Here is a 19,545-nt window from a genome sequence, read left to right as displayed (position 1 = left end):
GGTCCCTGCTATTCTTTTTTCTTGTCTGACTGCTGTGGCTAGTACTTCCAGTACTGTGCTGAATAGAAGTGGTGAGAGTGAACATTCTTGTCTTATTCCTGACGTTAGGGGAAAACCTCTTCAGTTTTTCCCCATTTAGGATGGTATTAACTGTGGGTTTTCATATATGGATCTTATTATATTGAGATATGTTCCATTTAAACCTACTTTGTTGAGAGTTTTTCTCATGAATGGATGTTGTACTTTGTCACATATTTTTTCTGCATCCATTGAAACTACCATATGGTTTTAATCCTTCTCTTATTGATGTGGTGTATCATGTTTATTGACTTGGGAATATTGAACCACCCCTGTATCCAAAAGTAAGTTCCATTGATCGTAGTGAATGATTTTTTCAATGTATTGTTGGATTTGATATGCTAATATTTTGTTGAAGATTTTTGCATCTGTGTTCATCAGAGATATTGACTTGTAGTTCTCTTTTCTTTTTTTAAATTTTTTTTTTCAACGTTTATTTATTTTTGGGACAGAGAGAGACAGAGCATGAACAGGGGAGGGGCAGAGAGAGAGGGAGACACAGAATCGGAAACAGGCTCCAGGCTCCGAGCCATCAGCCCAGAGCCTGACGCGGGGCTCGAACTCACGGACCGCGAGATCGTGACCTGGCTGAAGTCGGACGCTTAACCGACTGTGCCACCCAGGCGCCCCTGTAGTTCTCTTTTCTTGTGATATCTTTATTTGGTTTTGGTATCAAGATAATGCTGACCTCATAGAATGAATTTGGAAGTTTTTCTTCCTTTTATCTTTTTTGGAATAGTTTGAGAATAGGTAGTAACTCTTCTTTAAATGTTTGGTAGAATTCACCTGCGAAGCCGTTTGGTCCTTGACTTCTGTTTATTGGGCATTTTTAATTTTCAGATTCAGTTTCATTGCTAGTAATCGGTCTATTCAAATTTTCTATTTCTTCAATTTAGGTAGGTTATGTGTTTCTAGGAATTTATCCATTTCTTCTAGCTTGCCTAATTTGTTGGCATATAGTTTTTTATAATATTGTCTTACAGTCGTTTGTATTTCTGTGTTGTTCTTTCTCCTCTTTCATTTCTGATTTTTTTTGGTCTTACTTATTTAATGAGTCTGGGTAAAGGCATATCAATTTTGTTGATCTTTTCAAAGAAAAGATCAGCTCCTGGTTTCACTAATCTGTTCTGTTGTGTTTTTTAAGTTTCTGTAGCCTTTATATCTGCTCTAATCTTTATTGTTTCTTTCCTTCTGCTGGTTTTGTTGTTTTTTTTCTTTATAGTTCCTTGAGGTTTAAGGTTAGATTGCTTAGTTTGTTTTTTTATTTTTAATGTTTATTTATTATTTTGATAGAGACAGAGAGAGAGCAAGTGCAAGTGGGAGAGGGGCAGAGAGAGAGAGGGAGACACAGAATTCAAAGCAGGCTCCAGGCTCTGAGCTATCAGCACAGAGCCTGACATAGGGCTCAAACTCATGGACCACAGTATCATGACCTGAGCCAAAGTCGGACAGTTAACTGACTGAGGCACCAGGTGCCCCTAGATTGTTTAATTTTTTATTTTTCTTCCTGAGGTAGGCCTGTATTGCTCTAAACTTCCCTTTTATAACTGCTTTTGCTGCATCCCAAAGATTTTGGACTGTTGTGTTTTCATTTTCATTTGTGTCCATGTATATATTTTTTTATTTCCTCTTTGATTTTTTTGATTGACCCATCCATTGTTTAGTAGCATGTTTTAACTTCCATGTATTTGGCTCTTTCCACATTTTTTCTTGTGGTCAACTTCTAGTTTCACCGAAACTAGAAGAAAAGCTGCATGGTATGATTTTGACCTTTTTTAATTCATTGATGCTTGTTTTGTGGCCTGACATATGATCTGTTGTTGAGAATGTATACTTGAAAAGAATGTGTTTTCTGCTGTTTTAGGATGGAATGCTCTGATGTCTGTTAAATCCATCTGGTCCAAAGTGTCATTCAAAGCCACTGTTCTCTTGTTGATTTTCTGTTTGGATTATCTGTCCACTGATATGAGTGGGGTGTTCAAGTCCCCTACTATTATTGTATTACTATTGATTAGTTCCTCTATGTTTGGTATGAATGGTTTTATGTATCTGGGTGCTTCCATATCAGGTGCATAAGTATTTGTAATTGTTATATCTTCTTGTTGGGTTGTCCCCTTTATGATTATATAGTATCCTTATTTGCCTCTTGTAGTCTTTGTTTTAAAGTCTGTTTTGACCAATATAAGTATTGCTACTCTGGCTTTCTTTTTAAATCTGTTTGCCTGATGTTTCTCCATTCCTTTACTTTTAGCTTGTATGTGTCTCCTTCTATTCTGAATGATAGCCTTGCTTGATAGAGTATTATTGGCTGCAGATTTATTTCCTCTCAGCACTTTGAATATATCATTCTATTCCCTTCTGGCCTGCATGGTTTCTGTTGAAGGATCAGCTGATAGCCTCATGGGGTTTCCCTTGTATGTAACTGTTTTCTTTTCTCTTGCTGCTTTTAAAATTCTCTTGTTGTCACTACTTTTGTGCCATTTTAATTACTATGTGTCTTGGTGTGGACCACTTTGGGTTGATTTTCTTGGGGGCTGTCTGTGTCTCCTGGATCTGGATGTCTGTTTTCTTCCTGGATTTGGGAAGATTTCAGCTATTATGTCTTCAAATAACACTTCTGTCCCCTGTTTTCTCGCTTCTCCTTCTAGGATTCCTATAGTATGAATGTTGAGCTTGATGGAGTCACTGAGTTCCCTGTTCTCATTTTGCATAATTTGTTTCTTTCAACTGCTCAGCTTGATTACTTTCCATTACTCTCTCCTCTAGGTCATTGATTCATTCTTCTGCTTTGGTACTCTACTATTTATTCCATTAGTGTATTTTAATTTCATCTATTGTGTTCCTCATCTTCGATTGTTTTTTTTTTTGTTTTGTTTTGTTTTTTTAATCTCTGTTCAGTGTCTCACTGACATCCTCCACTTTCTTCCTCAAGTCAGGTGTGTACTTTATGGCCATTACTTTGCATTGTCTATCTGGCATATTACTTGTCTCCCTTTTGCTTAGGTCTCCTCTGTGGTTTTGTCCTACTCTTTTGTTTGGAACATATTCATCTGTCTTCTCATTTTGTCTAACTCTCTGGGTCTGTTTCTTTGTGTTAGGAAAGTCACCTGCATTTCCTGCTCTTGAAAATCATGGCTTTATGAAGAGGAGCTCCTGTCCACTGAGGGGTATCCTGTGTGTGTTGCATGCACCCTGCTGTTGTGGCTGAGCCACTTTTGACTTCAGCCCATTCATTTGCAGCAGCTGTCTTTGCCAGTTGCGGACAGTGTTTGGTCCCTGTGGTGTTAGTGGACCAGTCTCGGGCTGCCTTGGGCTTGAGTTGAGTCAGAGCAGGCATTTGCCAGAGATGCAGTAGCTCCGAACTTCAGGGTGAGCCGTCTGTGTTGTTCCCTGAGAAGCTTTAAGTTGGTGGGTGGGGTCTGCAGTCAGAGCAGGTATCTGCCCCCAGCCCACTGCTGGGTCCACAGTCAGACTGGTGTGTGTGGTTATTGTCCCCTCTCCCCAGGGCGGGAGTCACCTAGGAGTGGTGCTGGCCCTGGTTGGGGCCGCTTGCACATGGCCAGGCTTGTGGCCTTGGTTTGAATGGGCTCCAGCCGAGAGCGTATTGGAGGGGGTGGACCCCCAACATGGGGGCTAGAGGGGTGCGGTGGGGCAGTGGTGTTAGCAAGGTTTGCCTGCTGCTGGTTTTCTCGCAGGAGAGGTCCTGAAGCAGAATGAGGCAGGCCTGGCTAGAAGGGGCAGATTCCTGAAGCAGTGGAAGCAACTTAAGTCGTGAATGTCAGCACAGCTTTGGCTCCCACAGGTGGCTGTGTGTTTATGCAGGGTGGGGAGAGGGAAATAGTGCTCACCAGGGTCTTTGCTCCTGGAGCAGTACCCTGTTGATCTCTGTTCCTGCTGGATGTGCTCTGAAATGAGTGAATACATCTCCCATGTGCCTCGGGCATTTTTCAAATTGCTGCTTATCTAGGCAGTATCTCTGGGCTGTTTGTTGAGCCATTTCTTTAAGGTCAAGGATTCAGCTTCTCTCCCTCCGGGCTTTCCCATAGCTGAGCCCACTGATTTTTAAAATTCCAGGTTTAAATCCCATAGGTTGTATGAACTCACAAAATTTAGCCCCTCCGGTTTTCAAAGCCAGATGTTACGGGGATTTGTCTTCCCTGTGGGGTCTTCTTGGTGTGATAGTCCGTTTCCCTTCTCTGCACCTGTGGGTTCCTCCCGCCTGGACTGTGTGTTTAGCTTTCCACTGTGTCTCCACCCTTCCTACCCTCTTCTATGTGGTCTTTTTTCTTCATTTAGTTGTGGAGTTTGTTCTGCCTTTGGGCCATTTTCTGTTTTTTGCTGATATGAATGTTATGTGGGAACACTGTGAACTTAGGGTCCTCCTACTCCACCGTCTTCCCACAGTCCTCTACCTTGTGTGTTCTTGTTTTTGTGTTTTGTTTTGAAATCCATTCAGCCATCCTAAGCCTTTTGATGAGCGTTTAGTTCATTTACTTTTTTAAAGTAATTATTGACAGGTATGTATTTATTGCCATTTTGTTGATGGTTTTCTGGTTGATTTTACAGTTCTCTTGCTCTCTTCTCTTGTGACTTTATGACTTTCTTTCATGTTATGTTTAGATTCCTTTCTGGTTTTTTTTGGTAATTTCTTGCATTTTCCCTTGGCTGATGTTCTCACTGTTCATTCGCTCTTCTCCCTGGTTCAGTAAGCATCTTTTTGACCATGACTTTGAACTCTTTATCGGGTACATTGTTTTGTTTTGTTTCATTCTTTTTCTGAAGTTTTGTCTTGTTCTTGTGTTTGGAACATACTGTTCTGTCTCGTTTTGCCTAACTCTGTGTTTGTATGTATGAGGTAGTTCAGCTCTGTCTCCTGGTCTTCTTGTTCTTGAAGGAGTGGCTTTATGTGGATGTCCTATGGGGCACAGACACGCGCTCCCCCTTGGCCCCCAGAGCCAGTCGCTCCAGGGTTCTCCCCTGCTGCAGGGCTACGACTGTGTACGTGCTCTGGTGGGCAGGGCTGGCCTCCTGCTCCGCTGGCTGTTGGGCCTGGCTGAACCGCTTCAGGTTGCTCTGCTGGGCAGGGTTGCTGTCCTGTTGGCAGCAAGGCCATGCTGAGACATAAGGTTATGTGGGGCTCTCAGCAGTGTGCACCCCCTGACATGAGCAGTCTAGAAAGCGGATTCCAAAATGGCGTCCTCCAGGATCAGCATGGCAGAATGAGAGAGCAAAATGACTGCCGCCTGTGTCTCGGTTCCCCGGGAGAGGCCCAGCTGTCCTAGCTTCTCTCGCAGATGCTCCAGGGTTAATAAGTGTGTCTCCTTCACCTCTGGTCTGTGTGTTTTTTGGTCTGGTATTTTTGTACTGGTTTCTGGGCCGAGGGAGTCTTCACACAGGCCCTTCAAGAATGGGTTTTCCTTCCCCTATAGTTCTGTAGTTTTCATGGGTGATTCCCTGTTGGTTCTGAAAGCCATCTGTTTTGGGGGCCGGGCCATCTGTGCAGGATAGAAGGGTTGGTTGGGGTGCCTGATGTGAGCTTGAATCTCTGACTCCTCTGGGAAAATTTCTATGCCTTTGAGATCTGTCTGGACAGTGGAATGCCGTTGCCTGGGGTGTGGTTTTTCGATTCGTGAGGCTGTATCTCTGCCTCTTCTTGCGGAGGCTCTGTTCATCCAGATCCCAGGTCCCCTTCAAAAGGAGGTAGTCCATGTGTAGCAGTAGAGTCGCTGTGTCCGTGGGAGGGGGTGAGCTCAGGATCTTCCCGTGTGGCCATTTTGAGCCCTCTCCTCTACTAATGTATATTTTAAGTCACTGTTTCCTGTTTCCTGCTGATAATCCCAAATTGTTTGGTGTGTAAATACACGAGGGAAGAATGGGGGTCAGATCGTTGATGATAATAGAAACCTGTTATTTGGTAACTACCAGTAAACTAATATAACTTAAACTTGGAGACAGTTATGATATGAAGAAAAACGATGCATGCTAATTTTTCTTTCCCTCTGTTTTGATTTTACCCAGGACAGGTGCCTCCGTTTCAATCTGAGAAGTCTTAAAACCTTCGATCATACGTAGACTAGAGACCTCAATCAACGATAAGGTGGAAAAGAATGATGTTGTCCTTAAACAACCTGCAGAATGTCATCTATAACCCGGTAACTGATTCCTATGAAATCACTTTTTATCTGTGGCAGGATGTAGAGCAAATCCAATTGGATAGTAATTATCCATTCCTGGGGAGGGGAGACCATCAAATTCAGTGAACGTGTATGGAAAGTACCCACTGTGTGAGAGGGACTGTGCCGGTTGCTGACCGAAAAACAGATGCGGCCCTCGGAGCTCGGTCTGGTGGAGGACAAAGTCACGGTGACCATACAGGGTGGTGAGAACGTGTTCTGAATGGAGAGCATGGGGTCTGGTGGAGGGAAGCTGACTTTGGTGATGGGAAGATCATCACAAGACAGTACTTTAAAGGAAAATGGATTCATTGCTCTAAAAGTTTTTAATTTTCTTTATTAATTAGACCCTGGTCATGAGAAGTAAATGTCTCAGCTTTTCCCTTGCCTTTCAAATACTGCTTCGTACTTGAGCAGGGAAAAGGCCAAAAGCTAGTGGCAAGATGGAGAAAGAGAAGAATGAGAGTCTTGTGGTTCAAGGGCCCCAGGGACTGCAGTTGCTGGAACTTTCAGTGTACGTCCTTGGAAATAATGAACTGGTTTTAGTTTTACGTGGTGATTAAGAGTCTTTAGAAATGTCTAGTTTCCACATATATGAAGCTGGATCCTGAATTTAGGTCTAAGATAGAGTTACTTTTTTTTTTTTTTTAAAATAACCCCCTGTCCCCAGAGACTCGTGGGCAAGAGAGGGATGGTGAGGGTCCCCGAAGCATGACCCTGACCCAGTCTCATTTTCTTGTTATTTACTTTGTAGTTGTAACTCTTTTTCTTAACCTAAGCTTTGACGTCATTGTGCAGAATGAGGTACCATTGCCACATCAAGCAAAACTCAGTTTTAGAAGAAATAGCCTTAAATAGTACTGGCTTCAAAAGGAAGACTTACTGCATTTGAAGTCAGTGAGACATTTAAAATGCTTTTCTGGATCCCAGAGTTCAAAACATCTCAAGGTTGTAGACTGACTTTCTGCAAAGATAAAAAAAAAAATTCTGCCTGTCAAGGGTGACTGAAGTACCGTGTTGGCGCTGGCCTGGAGGGGGAGGGATGGTCAGGTTACACTCCTCAGTTCTGAGCTTCAGTAAGATGACTTCTGTGAACGTTACTCCGAAAGCAGTTTTGCACGTTAACGTGCGCGCGCATCTTGATGTGAGCACACGGACAGTTCCCGATTTTCTGGGGTTAGCACAGGCAGCTCTAGGGTTGAAACACATCAACGCTGACGTTCATTTCCTGAGGAAGGGCCTGGGGAAGTGGTGCTGCCCCAGGGCAGGAAATGCAGCCAGGGCTCCCAGAAGGCCTTGCTGCCGTTCTGAGCATGGTTTGTGGTGGTGACAGTGTCCCAAAGCAAATAATTTTGGCAGATAGCATACGTATGTATATATATGTATATGTATAGTCTCTTCTCACAAGCAGAAAAGGATGGAGGTAGAAAGATTGAACTTAATAGCAAAAATGACATTGAACTCTGTCTTTAAATTTCATTTCTTTTTTTTTTTTTTTTAATTTTTTCTGAAAAGTTAAATATGTCTAGGATAGAGAGAGACAGAGCATGAACGGGGGAGGGGCAGAGAGAGAGGGAGACACAGAATTGGAAACAGGCTCCAGGCTCTGAGCCATCAGCCCAGAGCCTGACGCGGGGCTCGAACTCACGGACCGCGAGATCGTGACCTGGCTGAAGTCGGACGCTTAACCGACTGCGCCACCCAGGCGCCCCTAAATTTCATCTCTTAAATACTCGCAGCGCTGAGCACGCACACTCGGCTCCAGCTCTCCCTCAGGGTTTTGACTGATCACTAACAAAATAACCATAACGCAAGAAAGTAGTGTTTTCGAAGGCTAGCTTGTACAGTATCCCGGCTGATTACCTTAAAATCTCAGGAATTTTAGCAGCGGCTCAGATTGGCTGTTGTGAGTTAATAGGCCACTTGTAACCATTCGTTCCACCTGGCGCTCAAAAGCTCACCATTCCGCTCTGCTTCGGAAGCTCGCTTGCACATTATCTTTTTCTCCTTTGTCCCTTACCATTTGACCTGACATCCTTTGTCCCTTACCATTTGACCTTAAAACAAAACAGTAAAATCTTTTAACCTCCGAGGTCCCTTCCAGCCTCTGTTCCCTTGTTCTTCCCTTGCTGGTCCCGGTCCTGAGAGCGTCAGCGTCTGTTTCTGCGGACTTGATGTCCTCACCACAGCTCTGCCTTCTGGTTTTTGTTTTTGTTGTTTTTTTACTCTTTCTTAAATTTTTTTCAACTCTTTCTTAATTTCTTTCTTGTCTTCACTAGTCGTGTCTTTTGCTTTCTCTTTGTGTCTTTCCTGATCATCGTCAGACCTTTTGAGCGTGTACACAGTGTATAAATTGTTCCGGCCTTTTACCTGAGGCTCCCGCCTCTTAGTTCAAAACCAAAGTCATGTCTTCCTCCCTGGATCAGCTCCCCTCTCTTGGGTTTGTTTCCGTTTCTGTCCGTGTCTTTCTGCTGTTTAACTTCTGCTGTTCCCGTGCCGCCAAGCCCTGCATAGTTTGAACAGAAGCTGCGTTCAGAATTTCATTTCATTTGTGTCAAACGTCAGTGGCTTTTCCTTTATCATCGTTTTTAAAATCTGAAGAGAGTATGTGTAAACCATTTGTAAGAATTCAAAGAGTATTTGAGGGTTTCACGAACACATAAAATTGCCATCTACCCTGTGCTCAGTTCCCCTCCCTGAGGGCAGTCACATTCAGCAGGTTTTGCAGATCCTTCCTGAGAACACACGTGAGTGTCCGAGCGTGCGTGTTGTGTGTATCACTTCATTGATCCTGTTTGCTTCCGCATCTGGGTCGTACAATAGGATCCCCCGTTTTGCCGAGTGCTTCGCACAGAGCGAGGGCTCGTGGCAGCCCGCTTTTCCAACAACATTTGCTCTCTTTTGCTCTCTTCATGTCTCTGTGTCACAGTTTGGAGATTCTGGCAATATTTCAGACTTTTTCATTATTATCATATTTGTTATGGCGATCGGTGATTACAGCTTCCTGAAAGCTCAGATGATGGTTTGCTTTTTTAAGCAATATTTTTAAGTTAAGGAATGCACTTTTTTAAAGATATAATGCTATTGCACACTTAACAGACTGCAGTATAATGTAACTGTAACTTTTTTTTAAGTTTATTTTGAGAGAGAGAGAGAGCATGCACAAGCAGGGGAGGAGCAGGGAGATGAGAGAGAGAATCCCAAGCAGACTCTGTGCAGTCAGCTCAGAGCCCGATGTGGGCCTCGAACCCACGAACTGCAAGGACATGACACAAGCTGAAATCAAAAGACGCTTAACTGACTGAGCCACCTGGATACCCCGAAACAACTTTTTTATGCACTGGGAAACCAAAAAATTTATCTGAATAGCTTTATTGCAGTGTTCACTTTATTGAAGCGGTTTAGAAACTGAACCCACGATATCTCCGAGGTATGCCTGTATATAAACTGTTGTGTATGTGGCTTTTTTCCATTTGATACATTTTGGAGAGACTGGCACACTTACAGCTTCTCACTTATTTTCATGGCTGCATAATTGGGCCACTGTATGGATATACTCTAACTCCTTTAACCAGTTTCCATTAAAGGACTGTTTCCTTTTGTGATTGTATCTAGTGCTGTGATGTACATCCCAGTATATGCGTCTTTAAGCATACGTGCCAGTATTTTATAGGATAAATCTGTAAAAGCGGAATCACTGGGCCAAAAGATATGATTGCCATTTCATTATCTTTTTTTAATCTTCTGTATTTTTCCGTGTCCGAGATGTTGACAGTCTTCCCGTATCGAAAGGACTTCCTTGATATGACTGTCCAGCCTGACCAATCGATTGTTCTCTCCTTTCTCTCTCATTGGCTGCATCAAGGTCTCCGACACACACCCCATTGTGACGATTCACTGGCACAGTCCTGCTCACGGCTGCGACTTACTGTAGTGAAGTGATAGCAAAGTCATAAAGGGAGAGGCACCTGGGGCAAAGTCTAAGGGGGACCAGGCGTAAGGTCCCCTGGGTCCTCTCTCAGTGGAGTCACCCAAGATGGACTTAAATCCCCCAGCAGCAAGCCGTCACGGTGCATGTGAAACGTCGCCTACCAGGGAAGCTCATCAGAGACTCACTGCCGGGAGATCGTATCTGGGGCCGGTCTCGCAGACTGCTTCTGCCTAGCACGTACCGAAATTCCAGACTCCTGGAAGGAGAGCAGGTTTTTAGCATAAACTGGATTGTTTGCACACAGTTGGCGAACAGGAGACCACCCTTTTCCGTGTGGGTGGTGGGTGCCATCCCCAAATCCAAGTTCGTAGACACCAGCCAAGGGCCAACCTCGTAAGGAGGCCACCTTTCAAGGACAGCAGTCAGTTCTGCTTTGTTCCCTTTTCTGCACACTCCCTCGCTTTACAAACCCATCGAGGCTTGGCCCCTGACTTTTCCTTCCTCTCAGTTTATCTACCTGGATATCTTTAATAATCACCTCTGCTCTGACTTTAGAGCATGAGTTCTGGCCCTTCACTTAACTTGTGCTGAATCTCCCACTCTGTTCAGTCAAATGAGCTCTTTCTTAGATGTCCTGCTGAGCCGTCGCACGGGAAGCGTTCAGGACTAAACTCCTCATCATCCTTCTGAATCCGTTTCCTCCCCAGTTTCACCATTTTAGTTGGTGGCCCGATATAGATGGTTTCCTTTGAAATATTTCTCGTACCTCGCTCTTCCTCTCCCCGCCTGCAGTGTCTGCTTCCATCAGCCTGGATTATATTTTCTCCTTATGCCAGGCTTCCTGCAGGTAGCCAGTCTCCCAGATAACCCCTGCCCTCCGGCACATTTTTACCCCCCTGGACTGTTGTTCCTAAACCCCGTTTTCATTATATCATCCTTTTTGTTTTTAACATATTAAAAAAAATTGTTTTCATGTTTGTTTAGAGAGAGAGTGTGAGTGGGGGAGGGGCAGAGAGAGAGAGAGAGGATCCCAAGCAGGCTCCACCACTGTCAGCCCAGAGCCTGGGGCAGGGCTCGAGCCCACGAACCGGGAGATCATGACCTGAGCAGAAGTTAAGAGTCCGAGGCTTAACCAGTTGAGCCACACAGGTACCCCTCATTGTAGCTCTCTAAAATCTGGCCCTGCCTGTCTGGCACTGCTCCCTTGCTGCTTACTCTCTAGCAGACATGTTTTATCTTTTCCTGCCTCTCTGCTTTTGTAAATGGACATTTCTACCCGAACTGGCTTTCTCCTCCTAAGCTCCTAGCTCAAATCACACCTCCACCATAAAGTGTCTCTGGGCAGCTCGTAACTCTTTATACACTTTTCTGAAGCACTGATTTGGCACTGGCTTACCACCCCATGTGTTAAGCCGTTGAGTCAGTCGTGGTTTGTAGTTGCGAGCATAAAAGCCAGTCTCTAAGCAGAGATGATTAATTTATTAATTGCTAAACTAAGATTTATCAAACGATACTGCGTGGTCCTCCGGATCGCTGGTAGGTTTGAAGAACCGGACTTTGCAAGGCCTGGTCACGGACAACGTCCAAAGTCCCGCCTGAAGTGTTTCCGCCGAGACCTCTGGCGCCACCCCTGGACACAGCTGGTACTGGCAACACCGCCGGCGCCTCGTCTGCGCCTGTGCGTGGCCGCTGCCGGCTGGCGGAGCGAACGCCGCCTGATTGCGGCTTCTTGGCCCTGGCTCCAACTTCGAGTCTGAGGCGGGGCTGCTGAGTGACCGGGTTTCGTCGTACACCCTTGCCGCTCGCTGCAGTCTGGGTGAGGCCGGATGTTCGCCAGGTGGAGAGGATCTTCCAGTCGTGGAAGGAGACTGTGATTCTGAACAGCCAGAGGGTCACGTTTCTCCTCTACTCCTTCCACGGGTATCTGACTTCTTCCCGGCTGCACTAGAAGCGCCTCACGGATGGGCCGTCGTGAGTCTTTCTAGCTGGAGTCCACCCACGACCATCGTGTGGAGCAGACACTGAATAAGTAACCCTGAAACAGGCGAAGCGGGATGAGTCAGGATGTTTTGGGAGAAAACACTACACTCGACGAGTGGGGCTTAAGCTTCTGGTATCGTCTCCCGAGCGATCGTAACTGTGTTTTAATTTTTTTCCACATAAATTATTTGCGAAGCATCAAAGCTTGAAGTTGCCTACAAAATCATGCCCTTCTCGCTTTTCACAGGAGCAGTTTTGAGTTGAGTCTGTGGGCTGCAGGGCATTTTGTGTTACGTGGCCCAGGTCCCTCGAGGGTTACATCATCTAGGGTGCTCTCCCAAGCAGAAAGCATTCGTCCAGATGCCGAAAACAGCAAGTGACTAAAATGTTCAGCGCTGTTGTTTCTTAGACTGGAACAACTGAGTAACGATTGCAAAGAACGTATTAGCAGTGATGGGAATAGATTATTGGTCTCAGAAAGCCCTTTCCAACCCTAAAATTATGCAACAAAACTTGCGGTTATAAAAATATAAACGCTTATTTTCGGGAAAATATGAAAATACATGATGAAAAACACAATCCTGTCCCTCAAGAAAACTATTAACATTTTTGCCTTATTTCTTTTTTTAATGTTTATTATTAACTTAGTTGGGATCAAACCATGTATAGTTTTGTAGGCTCTTTTCTCACTAATATCGTCCCTAACATTTTTGCATTATTAAACATTCTGCGTCAATAGAATTTGAATAGGCGTAAGACTTGAAGCTACAAAAGCAGGTCTCAGTTTATTAAGAGACTTACGCTGAGGAAGGGAATCCGCCGCGGCCCAGAAGATCAGTGTGCGAGCGGAGGGCCTTCCACGTTCTCTGCACAAAACCCATGGCTTTGACGGGCGGCCGCGGCCACACCGTGCACATCTGGGGGGTGTTCTTGGGTGTGACGGGCGCTGCTCATCCCAGCCGCCCTGCCCGCTGCGTCTGCCGTGATGCCCGATGTCCGCCGGCCTCGGTTACTTCCGGTTTTCCTTCCTCTCTGCTCGTCGGTTAAGGCCACGACCCGCGCTGCTCGTCCTGCGTGTGGGGCTGCCGGAACCCCGGCACCGGGCCGGCGGGAGCGCGTTCGTCTGACTTCGGTCCTGGGGATGTAAAGGAGCTGGCCCGCCCCGTGCAGCTCACGGGCCGGGCGGGGTGTACGGTGCCACGGCCCAGGGTCCGGAAAGGGCTCCATGGAGGAGACCGCGCTTGAGGCGAGAATGTCAGCTTAGGAGCGGCCAATCCGCAACCACTTGGATGTGCCCTCTCTTGTTTTAGGCCTCAGCTCTTGGTGACCGGCTGCCTTGGAGAGGTTTTAGCATGCGTGACACAACTCGGGGGAGCTTGGCGGGAGGTCTGATGGGGTCCGGCCGGCTTGGCTCGCTGCGACGCTCCCGAGCGGAAGAGGGTGGGGGTTGTGATGCCGCGGACGCAGCCGGTGGACGGGGGAGCGTGGTGGGGTTACCCCTGCGGAAGGGGAGCGACAAGATCTGATGGTGCGTCCGGCCCCAAAGAGGTGGGGCTCCGGGTGATGAGGGGGCAAGCGGAGACACGGATACCGTGTCGAACCCAAGCCCGTGGCTGGGACCGGGTCAGGCTACGGGGGGGGGGGGGGGGGGGGGGGGGGGGGGGTGCTGCTGCGTCCAGAGAGGCCCCAGGCGCCCAGGGTCATCCCTGAGGTCTCGTGGTTCTGGTTTCCAGCAGGGCCGGTGAGCTGTGGGCGGGAGGCCTGGCAGGGATTAGACACCCCCATCCCAGGTGTGGGGGAGGGGCTCACCTGGTGCCCCTCTACCAGCGGCCGATGAGTGTCCCGGTCTCCATCAGGGTGGGCGAGGGACCTGGTGTGGTCTCGGTCCTGCCGTCGGGATCATCCATGGAATGTTAGGAAAAGGGGAGGGGGAGGGGACCTGACTTCCAGCAAGTTGTTTTTTCTAGATCATAATTGTCCTATTAAGTATCTTATTTCACAAAGCCCCCGGCCAAATAAAATGTTCTGTGAACTTTTGCTGTGTCTTTTCCCACAGAACTCAGGTGTATAGATATTGTCACTATCTCAGCTGTTTGAACAGTGATTTGGAAAATGCTAGATTCTGAGCAGATTTGTATGCAGACTTTCAAAATGTAGTCTTTCCATTTTGTTTATGTAAATGTACATTTGTTACAATCATTTTTCCTAGGTAATCCCCTATGTCGGGACGATTCCTGAGCAGTTGGAGCCTGGAACTTTGATTGTGATACGTGGGCATGTTCCTTGTGATTCGGACAGGTAAAAACCATGGTGTGAGATGGAGGAAGTGACTAAGCTGTCTTCTCGTGACTGTGGAACAACCACAGAAACTGATGTGGGGAGACCATTTTGATACTCTTGAGGCCAAGATGCCGAGGAGACTGGAATGAAGACCGAAATCAAAAAACTTGAGTTTTTCATTTTATTGTTCGAAGTGTGGTTGGGATATGATCAGATACACGGTTAATGACAGGGACTGTGGTCAGACGCCAGGGACGAGGTCTGGTTGCCGTCTAACACCCCCACGGCATCTCTGAAGATCGATTTCGGGCTGTTTTGTCTGAGGCTCGCTTTGGGCACAAATTGCGGACTAGGCGGTGTCAGGGCCGGGCCAGCTCTCTGTGGCTGATGCCCGGGTAACAGTGGTTTAAATAAGTGAGAGTGAAGTCTGAAGGAGAAAGCCCAGACATTTCCAGGTGACTGTCATCTAGAGAAGCAGGCTTCGGGGTCACCGTTCTGCTGTCCCCAGGGCGAGGTCCTTCCTGTTTCTCCTGGCTCGCGGCAGCTAGAAACCCGGCCCTCACTTCCATGTTCTGGGTAGCTGGGTGGGTGTGCGGGGGTGAGTCGCGGGTCACTCAGCCCGCCAGGCCTCCACCTGCAGCCGGCCCCCTGGCTTCCCGCGACCCTCCCTCCTCACTCCTCCTCACTCCCGCAGGTTCCAGGTGGATCTGCAGTGCGGCAGCAGCGTGAAGCCCCGCGCCGACGTGGCCTTTCATTTCAATCCGCGCTTCAAGTGGTCCGACTGCATCGTCTGCAATACTCTGAAAAATGAAAAATGGGGATGGGAGGAGATCACCTACGACACGCCTTTCAAAAAAGAAAAATCTTTTGAAATTGTGATTATGGTGTTGAAAGACAAATTCCAGGTGGGTATGGGAGAATGAAGGTAATGAGAAGCGAGCGGCACCCAAGGCAGGCTTGCGCGTTGGCAAACCCACCCTTACGTTACTTAAGTCTAGAGAAAGAGTGGCTTTATCGTTTTGCCCTGAAGTAGGGGCGCGGCGGGTACCTAAGTATGAGCTGGGGCGCAGCTTCTGCCTGTACCTCGTGGCATCCGGAATTGTGGGGCCGGGGCCTCCAGACCTCTTTGTGTGTGGCATTTCTGCTGCACAGCCGAGCTTACTTCTGAATTGGCGCAGAGCTGTATAAATTGTGGGAGAGTAAACTATGGTCACCGTCACCCGGGGTGGGGGTTGGGAATCTGGAACTAACAGATCGATGGGGAATCCTGCCACAAGTCCTTCAGGATCGTGAGATTCTAGATCCCGAGTTCTTAGAAGTGCCACCGCTGGCTTCATCGAGCGGTCTAGACACAGTGCTTATAGTGCGTACGTGTGATAGAGAGGGTGGCCCTAGAGCTTTGGATGCACCTGCCCGCAAGCCCCGTAGAACCTCGAGCCCCCCAGACTAGAGAGAGATTCGCACAATTTAGCGTGAAAATCTCCCATCTCGGGCGCGGACTCCATTCTTCCCTCCCTTCCCCGGCTTCTTGGGCGCTTGTACCTGTATCCTCCTCTAAAACCCTTGTTCCTGTCCTGTTGTGCGTTTTCCTGTGTTTATTTTACGTGCCAAGGGGATTTTAAGCTCCTTGAGGTCCGAGACCGTTTCGTATCCTGCTTGTTTTCCCGACATTCCCTATTTGGGAGGGAGGGACAGGGAGTGGGTTGCCGTGAGGCAATGTGCTGCGGGCACTCACGGGAGTGACTAGATCACAACAGCAGCCCCTTTCTTCAGGGAGAGCTTTGTCCTGCTCTAAGCAGGAATCGCAGATAAATTTTAGAGTAGCTTGCCCATGTCCGTTCATTCAGGATTCAACAAATATTTACTGAAAGCCTGCCACGTGCAGCGTCCTCTTCCTTAGAGTGTGGTCCTCAAGGAGAGCAGGTGGGCAAGCTTGCCGGGCAGATTGCTAACCTGGGTTCACAGGCCTAGTGCATCCGGGGAACCTCTGAACCCCGGATGCCTCGTGTACACGCGTCGGTGCACATGTGCATGTAATATATTCATGAATGCCTAATTGGTGTGGAGGGAGAGGGTCCATGGTGACTAATCAGATCAGAGCTCAAAGGAAGTTAAGAACCACTGCTAGTGTTATGGATGCTTTCAGTCACAGTTTGATCAGACGTGTAATGTGCAGACCTGGGGGAAGAGGTATAAAATGAAACCCAAGGAAACGGGACTTAAATTTGGACACGTTAACGTATTAACTTTTTTTTTCTGGGGGTGGCGGGGTGTTTTGTGTCCATCTAGGTGGCGGTAAATGGGAAACATATCCTGCTCTATGCCCATAGGATTAGCCCGGAGAAGATAGACACTCTGGGCATTTATGGCAAAGTGAATATTCACTCAGTTGGTTTTAGCTTCAGCTCGGTGAGTACCCTTCCATAGCTTGGGGTCTTTGATGATGTTTTCTGATGAAATGGTAGCAAGTATCTTTAATTAACATCTTCCTTTAAGATAAAAATACTATAAATGTCTCCATCATGAGTATGTTAATTTCCTAGAAACAAAGCGTTCAGACTAGTAGTGCGCCATTTAGCGCTCTAATGTCTGTAGGATCTTAAATCTAGTATGGTTCTGACAACAACAATAAAAAACCCCAAACAGTAATTACAAAACAAAACCCTTTGGAACAGGGGCTAATTCCCTGACACAGGAGAACAGTGGAGGATTTCTCCTGAGATCACTTCCTAGAAGCGGAATGTCTTGAGAGGGTATTTGCATTTTAAGTTATGACAGATACCGCTAGCTTGCCCTTCAAGAAGATTCTAGCAGTGTGCAGTCTCAGCAGCTGTGCCCATTTGTCACATTCCTCTCGACACTCGTTCTTAGGCTCTTTGAGGTCTGCCCATCTGATAAGGGGGCAGAGGACCCTAATGTTAAGTGCATTTTTGGATCATGATTCTCAAGCCTATTTTCACGTTTAACCCTATTTGTAATTCTTTTTGAGATGTCAGGGAGGTTATATTTAGAATTCTGACGGATGTCAAAAATTAATCTTATCTTTAGGATTTAAGAAGTACCCAGACGTCTACTCTGGAACTGACAGAGATAAGTAAAGAAAATGTAAATATTCCATCTTTTAAATAACCACCAGTTTAAAAATGTTCTTTTAGTTGTCAAGTAAATCAGGTGGCAGGCAGGCTGAATTTTTAAAAGTTATGTTAAAAAAAAGGGTTTTTTTAGTGTTCATTTTTGAGAGAGACAGAGAGACGCCAGGCTGGGGAGGGGCAGACAGAGAGGGAAACACAGAATCCCAAACAGGCTCCAGGCTCCGAGCTGTCAGCACAGAGCCTGACATGGAGCTTGAACTCATGAACCGTGAGATCATGACCAGAGCCGAAGTCGGACGCTTAACCGACTGAGCCATCCAGGCGCCCCCCAAAGTTATGTTTTTAACTTGTGAAAAATTGTTTTTAATATCAAGAAGGTGGGAGTAATCATTTGTAGACTAAGGCATCTACTTCTGTGGGACCAGGCACTGGAAGTTTCGCAGATGGTTGAGCCATCAGTGTCTGTGACCACCACCCACCATTCTTCTGTAAAAAACCTCTCTCTTAACTGTTGAGTAAACTGTCTCACAGTATTTATAAATGTTGAACAAAGTCGGCGCATTGGGAAGCAAACTTCCACATGTATCTTCTCCCCTGTAGGAACAAGTACAGTCTAAACACTGAGTCTTTGTCATTAATGGAAAAAGTTACATCTTACTGATCTCAGAGCATGTGACCTCAGAGAATATAATCTCAGCATTTTGGGAGCCCCTTGGAAAGAAGAAGTAAAACGTGTAAAGTTCATGTGTGGTCCTAGGACTGTAGGACTATCAGACCGTGTTCCCGGTCTGAGCACCCTTCACAGCCCGATACCACACCTGTCAGAAAGCATAGGCCGCTGTGTGTCACATCCAAGGCCAAGCGGGTGCTACTACCCCGGGCTCTGGCCATTTCAACCAGTAAGATCTGACTGCTCGTGTTGTAATTTTTCCCTTTCAAATGTCTTCATTTTGACTTTCTCTTCCAATAGGTACAAAAGTCTGGCACATCACAGTTTGTAAGTATTTTTGCCTAGATTATAATATATGGAATGTTTTATTGAATCGCCCAGGAAATGAATAGTTTAAACCTTGGAAGCCAGCTTCATTTTTTCCACACCTTATTGCAGAACTGTTTCCCCAACAGCCTAGTAATAGAGGAGACATTTCTAAAATCGTACCCAGAACTGTCTACACCAAGAGCAAAGGTTCGACTGCCAATCACAGTTTGACTTGCGCCAAAATACTACCTACCAACTGTTTGTCAAAGGTTTGAAGAGCCAAAAATTTTCTTAATTCTGTTTAACAAATTAAGTTTTAGTTAGCTGGTATATGTAACTTCCACCCTCAGTAGAAACCCACAGGAGCCACTTTGCACTTCTGTGCTGATCCTGGACAGATCAGAGTTGGCCGGGAGTAGTCTCTGAGCCAGGAGTGTGCTTCCTTAACGTCTCCCCTTAGGCAGGACGTGTGGCCCAGCTGCAGTCCCCAACGCAGGCAGGTCCCGTGTCCCGTTAACCCATTTCATCGCATGAACCGTTTTCGGTGCGTCTCTGCTGTGAGCCAGGCAGCGCCGATCACTGGGGTTTTACAGGGTCATGGCCTTTAAACGTTAAAACGTGTCTTCGGACAGTTGTCCCACGAGACCCCTTTCTGCAGGCTTCCTGGTGCCGACTGTGGTCTCTTTACAGACTCTGCCATTCGTTGCGAGGTTGAACTCCTCGATGGGCCCTGGACGAACCGTCGTCATTAAAGGAGAAGTGAATACAAATGCCAAAGGGTCAGTACCGTCGTTACCAATAATGGTGCGAAGAGTTTGCACGTGTCTCTCTCGTTGCCTTAGACCCCAGACAGTCTTGTGGGACAGGCGGGAGCCGTGTCCCAGTGCTCGCCTGGAAGCCGAGACCATCAGAGCAAGAGCTTCGAAGTCACGCCGCTAACCAGACTGTCTACGGCTGGTCGGGGCAGAACCAGGACTCAGGCCCAGTGCTCTGAGCTAGGCTTTTTGTGGCCAGACAAGAGGGTGGCATTTT

The 19,545-nt window shown here is 46.8% G+C and overlaps 1 protein-coding gene across 11 annotated transcripts in view; it reads left to right on the top strand.

Moving 5' to 3' along the window:
• LGALS8 (galectin 8) overlaps positions 1 to 19,545 on the top strand; it is a 35,432-nt gene that overhangs the window by 11,156 nt on the left and 4,731 nt on the right. For 3 of the 11 annotated variants that reach the window (XM_040464974.1, XM_040464978.1, XM_040464979.1), the window contains 8 exons: positions 6,102 to 6,230; positions 14,372 to 14,460; positions 15,137 to 15,347; positions 16,732 to 16,851; positions 17,491 to 17,547; positions 18,505 to 18,531; positions 18,660 to 18,782; positions 19,204 to 19,292. In XM_040464974.1, the coding sequence (XP_040320908.1) occupies positions 6,186 to 6,230; positions 14,372 to 14,460; positions 15,137 to 15,347; positions 16,732 to 16,851; positions 17,491 to 17,547; positions 18,505 to 18,531; positions 18,660 to 18,782; positions 19,204 to 19,292 (761 nt within the window). In that variant the 5' untranslated portion in view covers positions 6,102 to 6,185. Of the gene's footprint in view, positions 1 to 3,204; positions 3,448 to 6,096; positions 6,231 to 14,371; positions 14,461 to 15,136; positions 15,348 to 16,731; positions 16,852 to 17,490; positions 17,548 to 18,504; positions 18,532 to 18,659; positions 18,783 to 19,203; positions 19,293 to 19,545 lie in introns of those variants that run through there. The other 8 variants (XM_040464973.1, XM_040464975.1, XM_040464976.1 and 5 more) reach the window with 6 other exon arrangements.

Source organism: Herpailurus yagouaroundi, unplaced genomic scaffold, assembly GCF_014898765.1.
Source record: "Herpailurus yagouaroundi ecotype Mexico unplaced genomic scaffold, PumYag 530, whole genome shotgun sequence".
Lineage (NCBI taxonomy): Eukaryota > Metazoa > Chordata > Mammalia > Carnivora > Felidae > Herpailurus > Herpailurus yagouaroundi.
The sequence above is the reverse complement of the archived record's forward strand: the minus strand, read 5'-3'. Positions and strand labels throughout refer to the sequence as shown.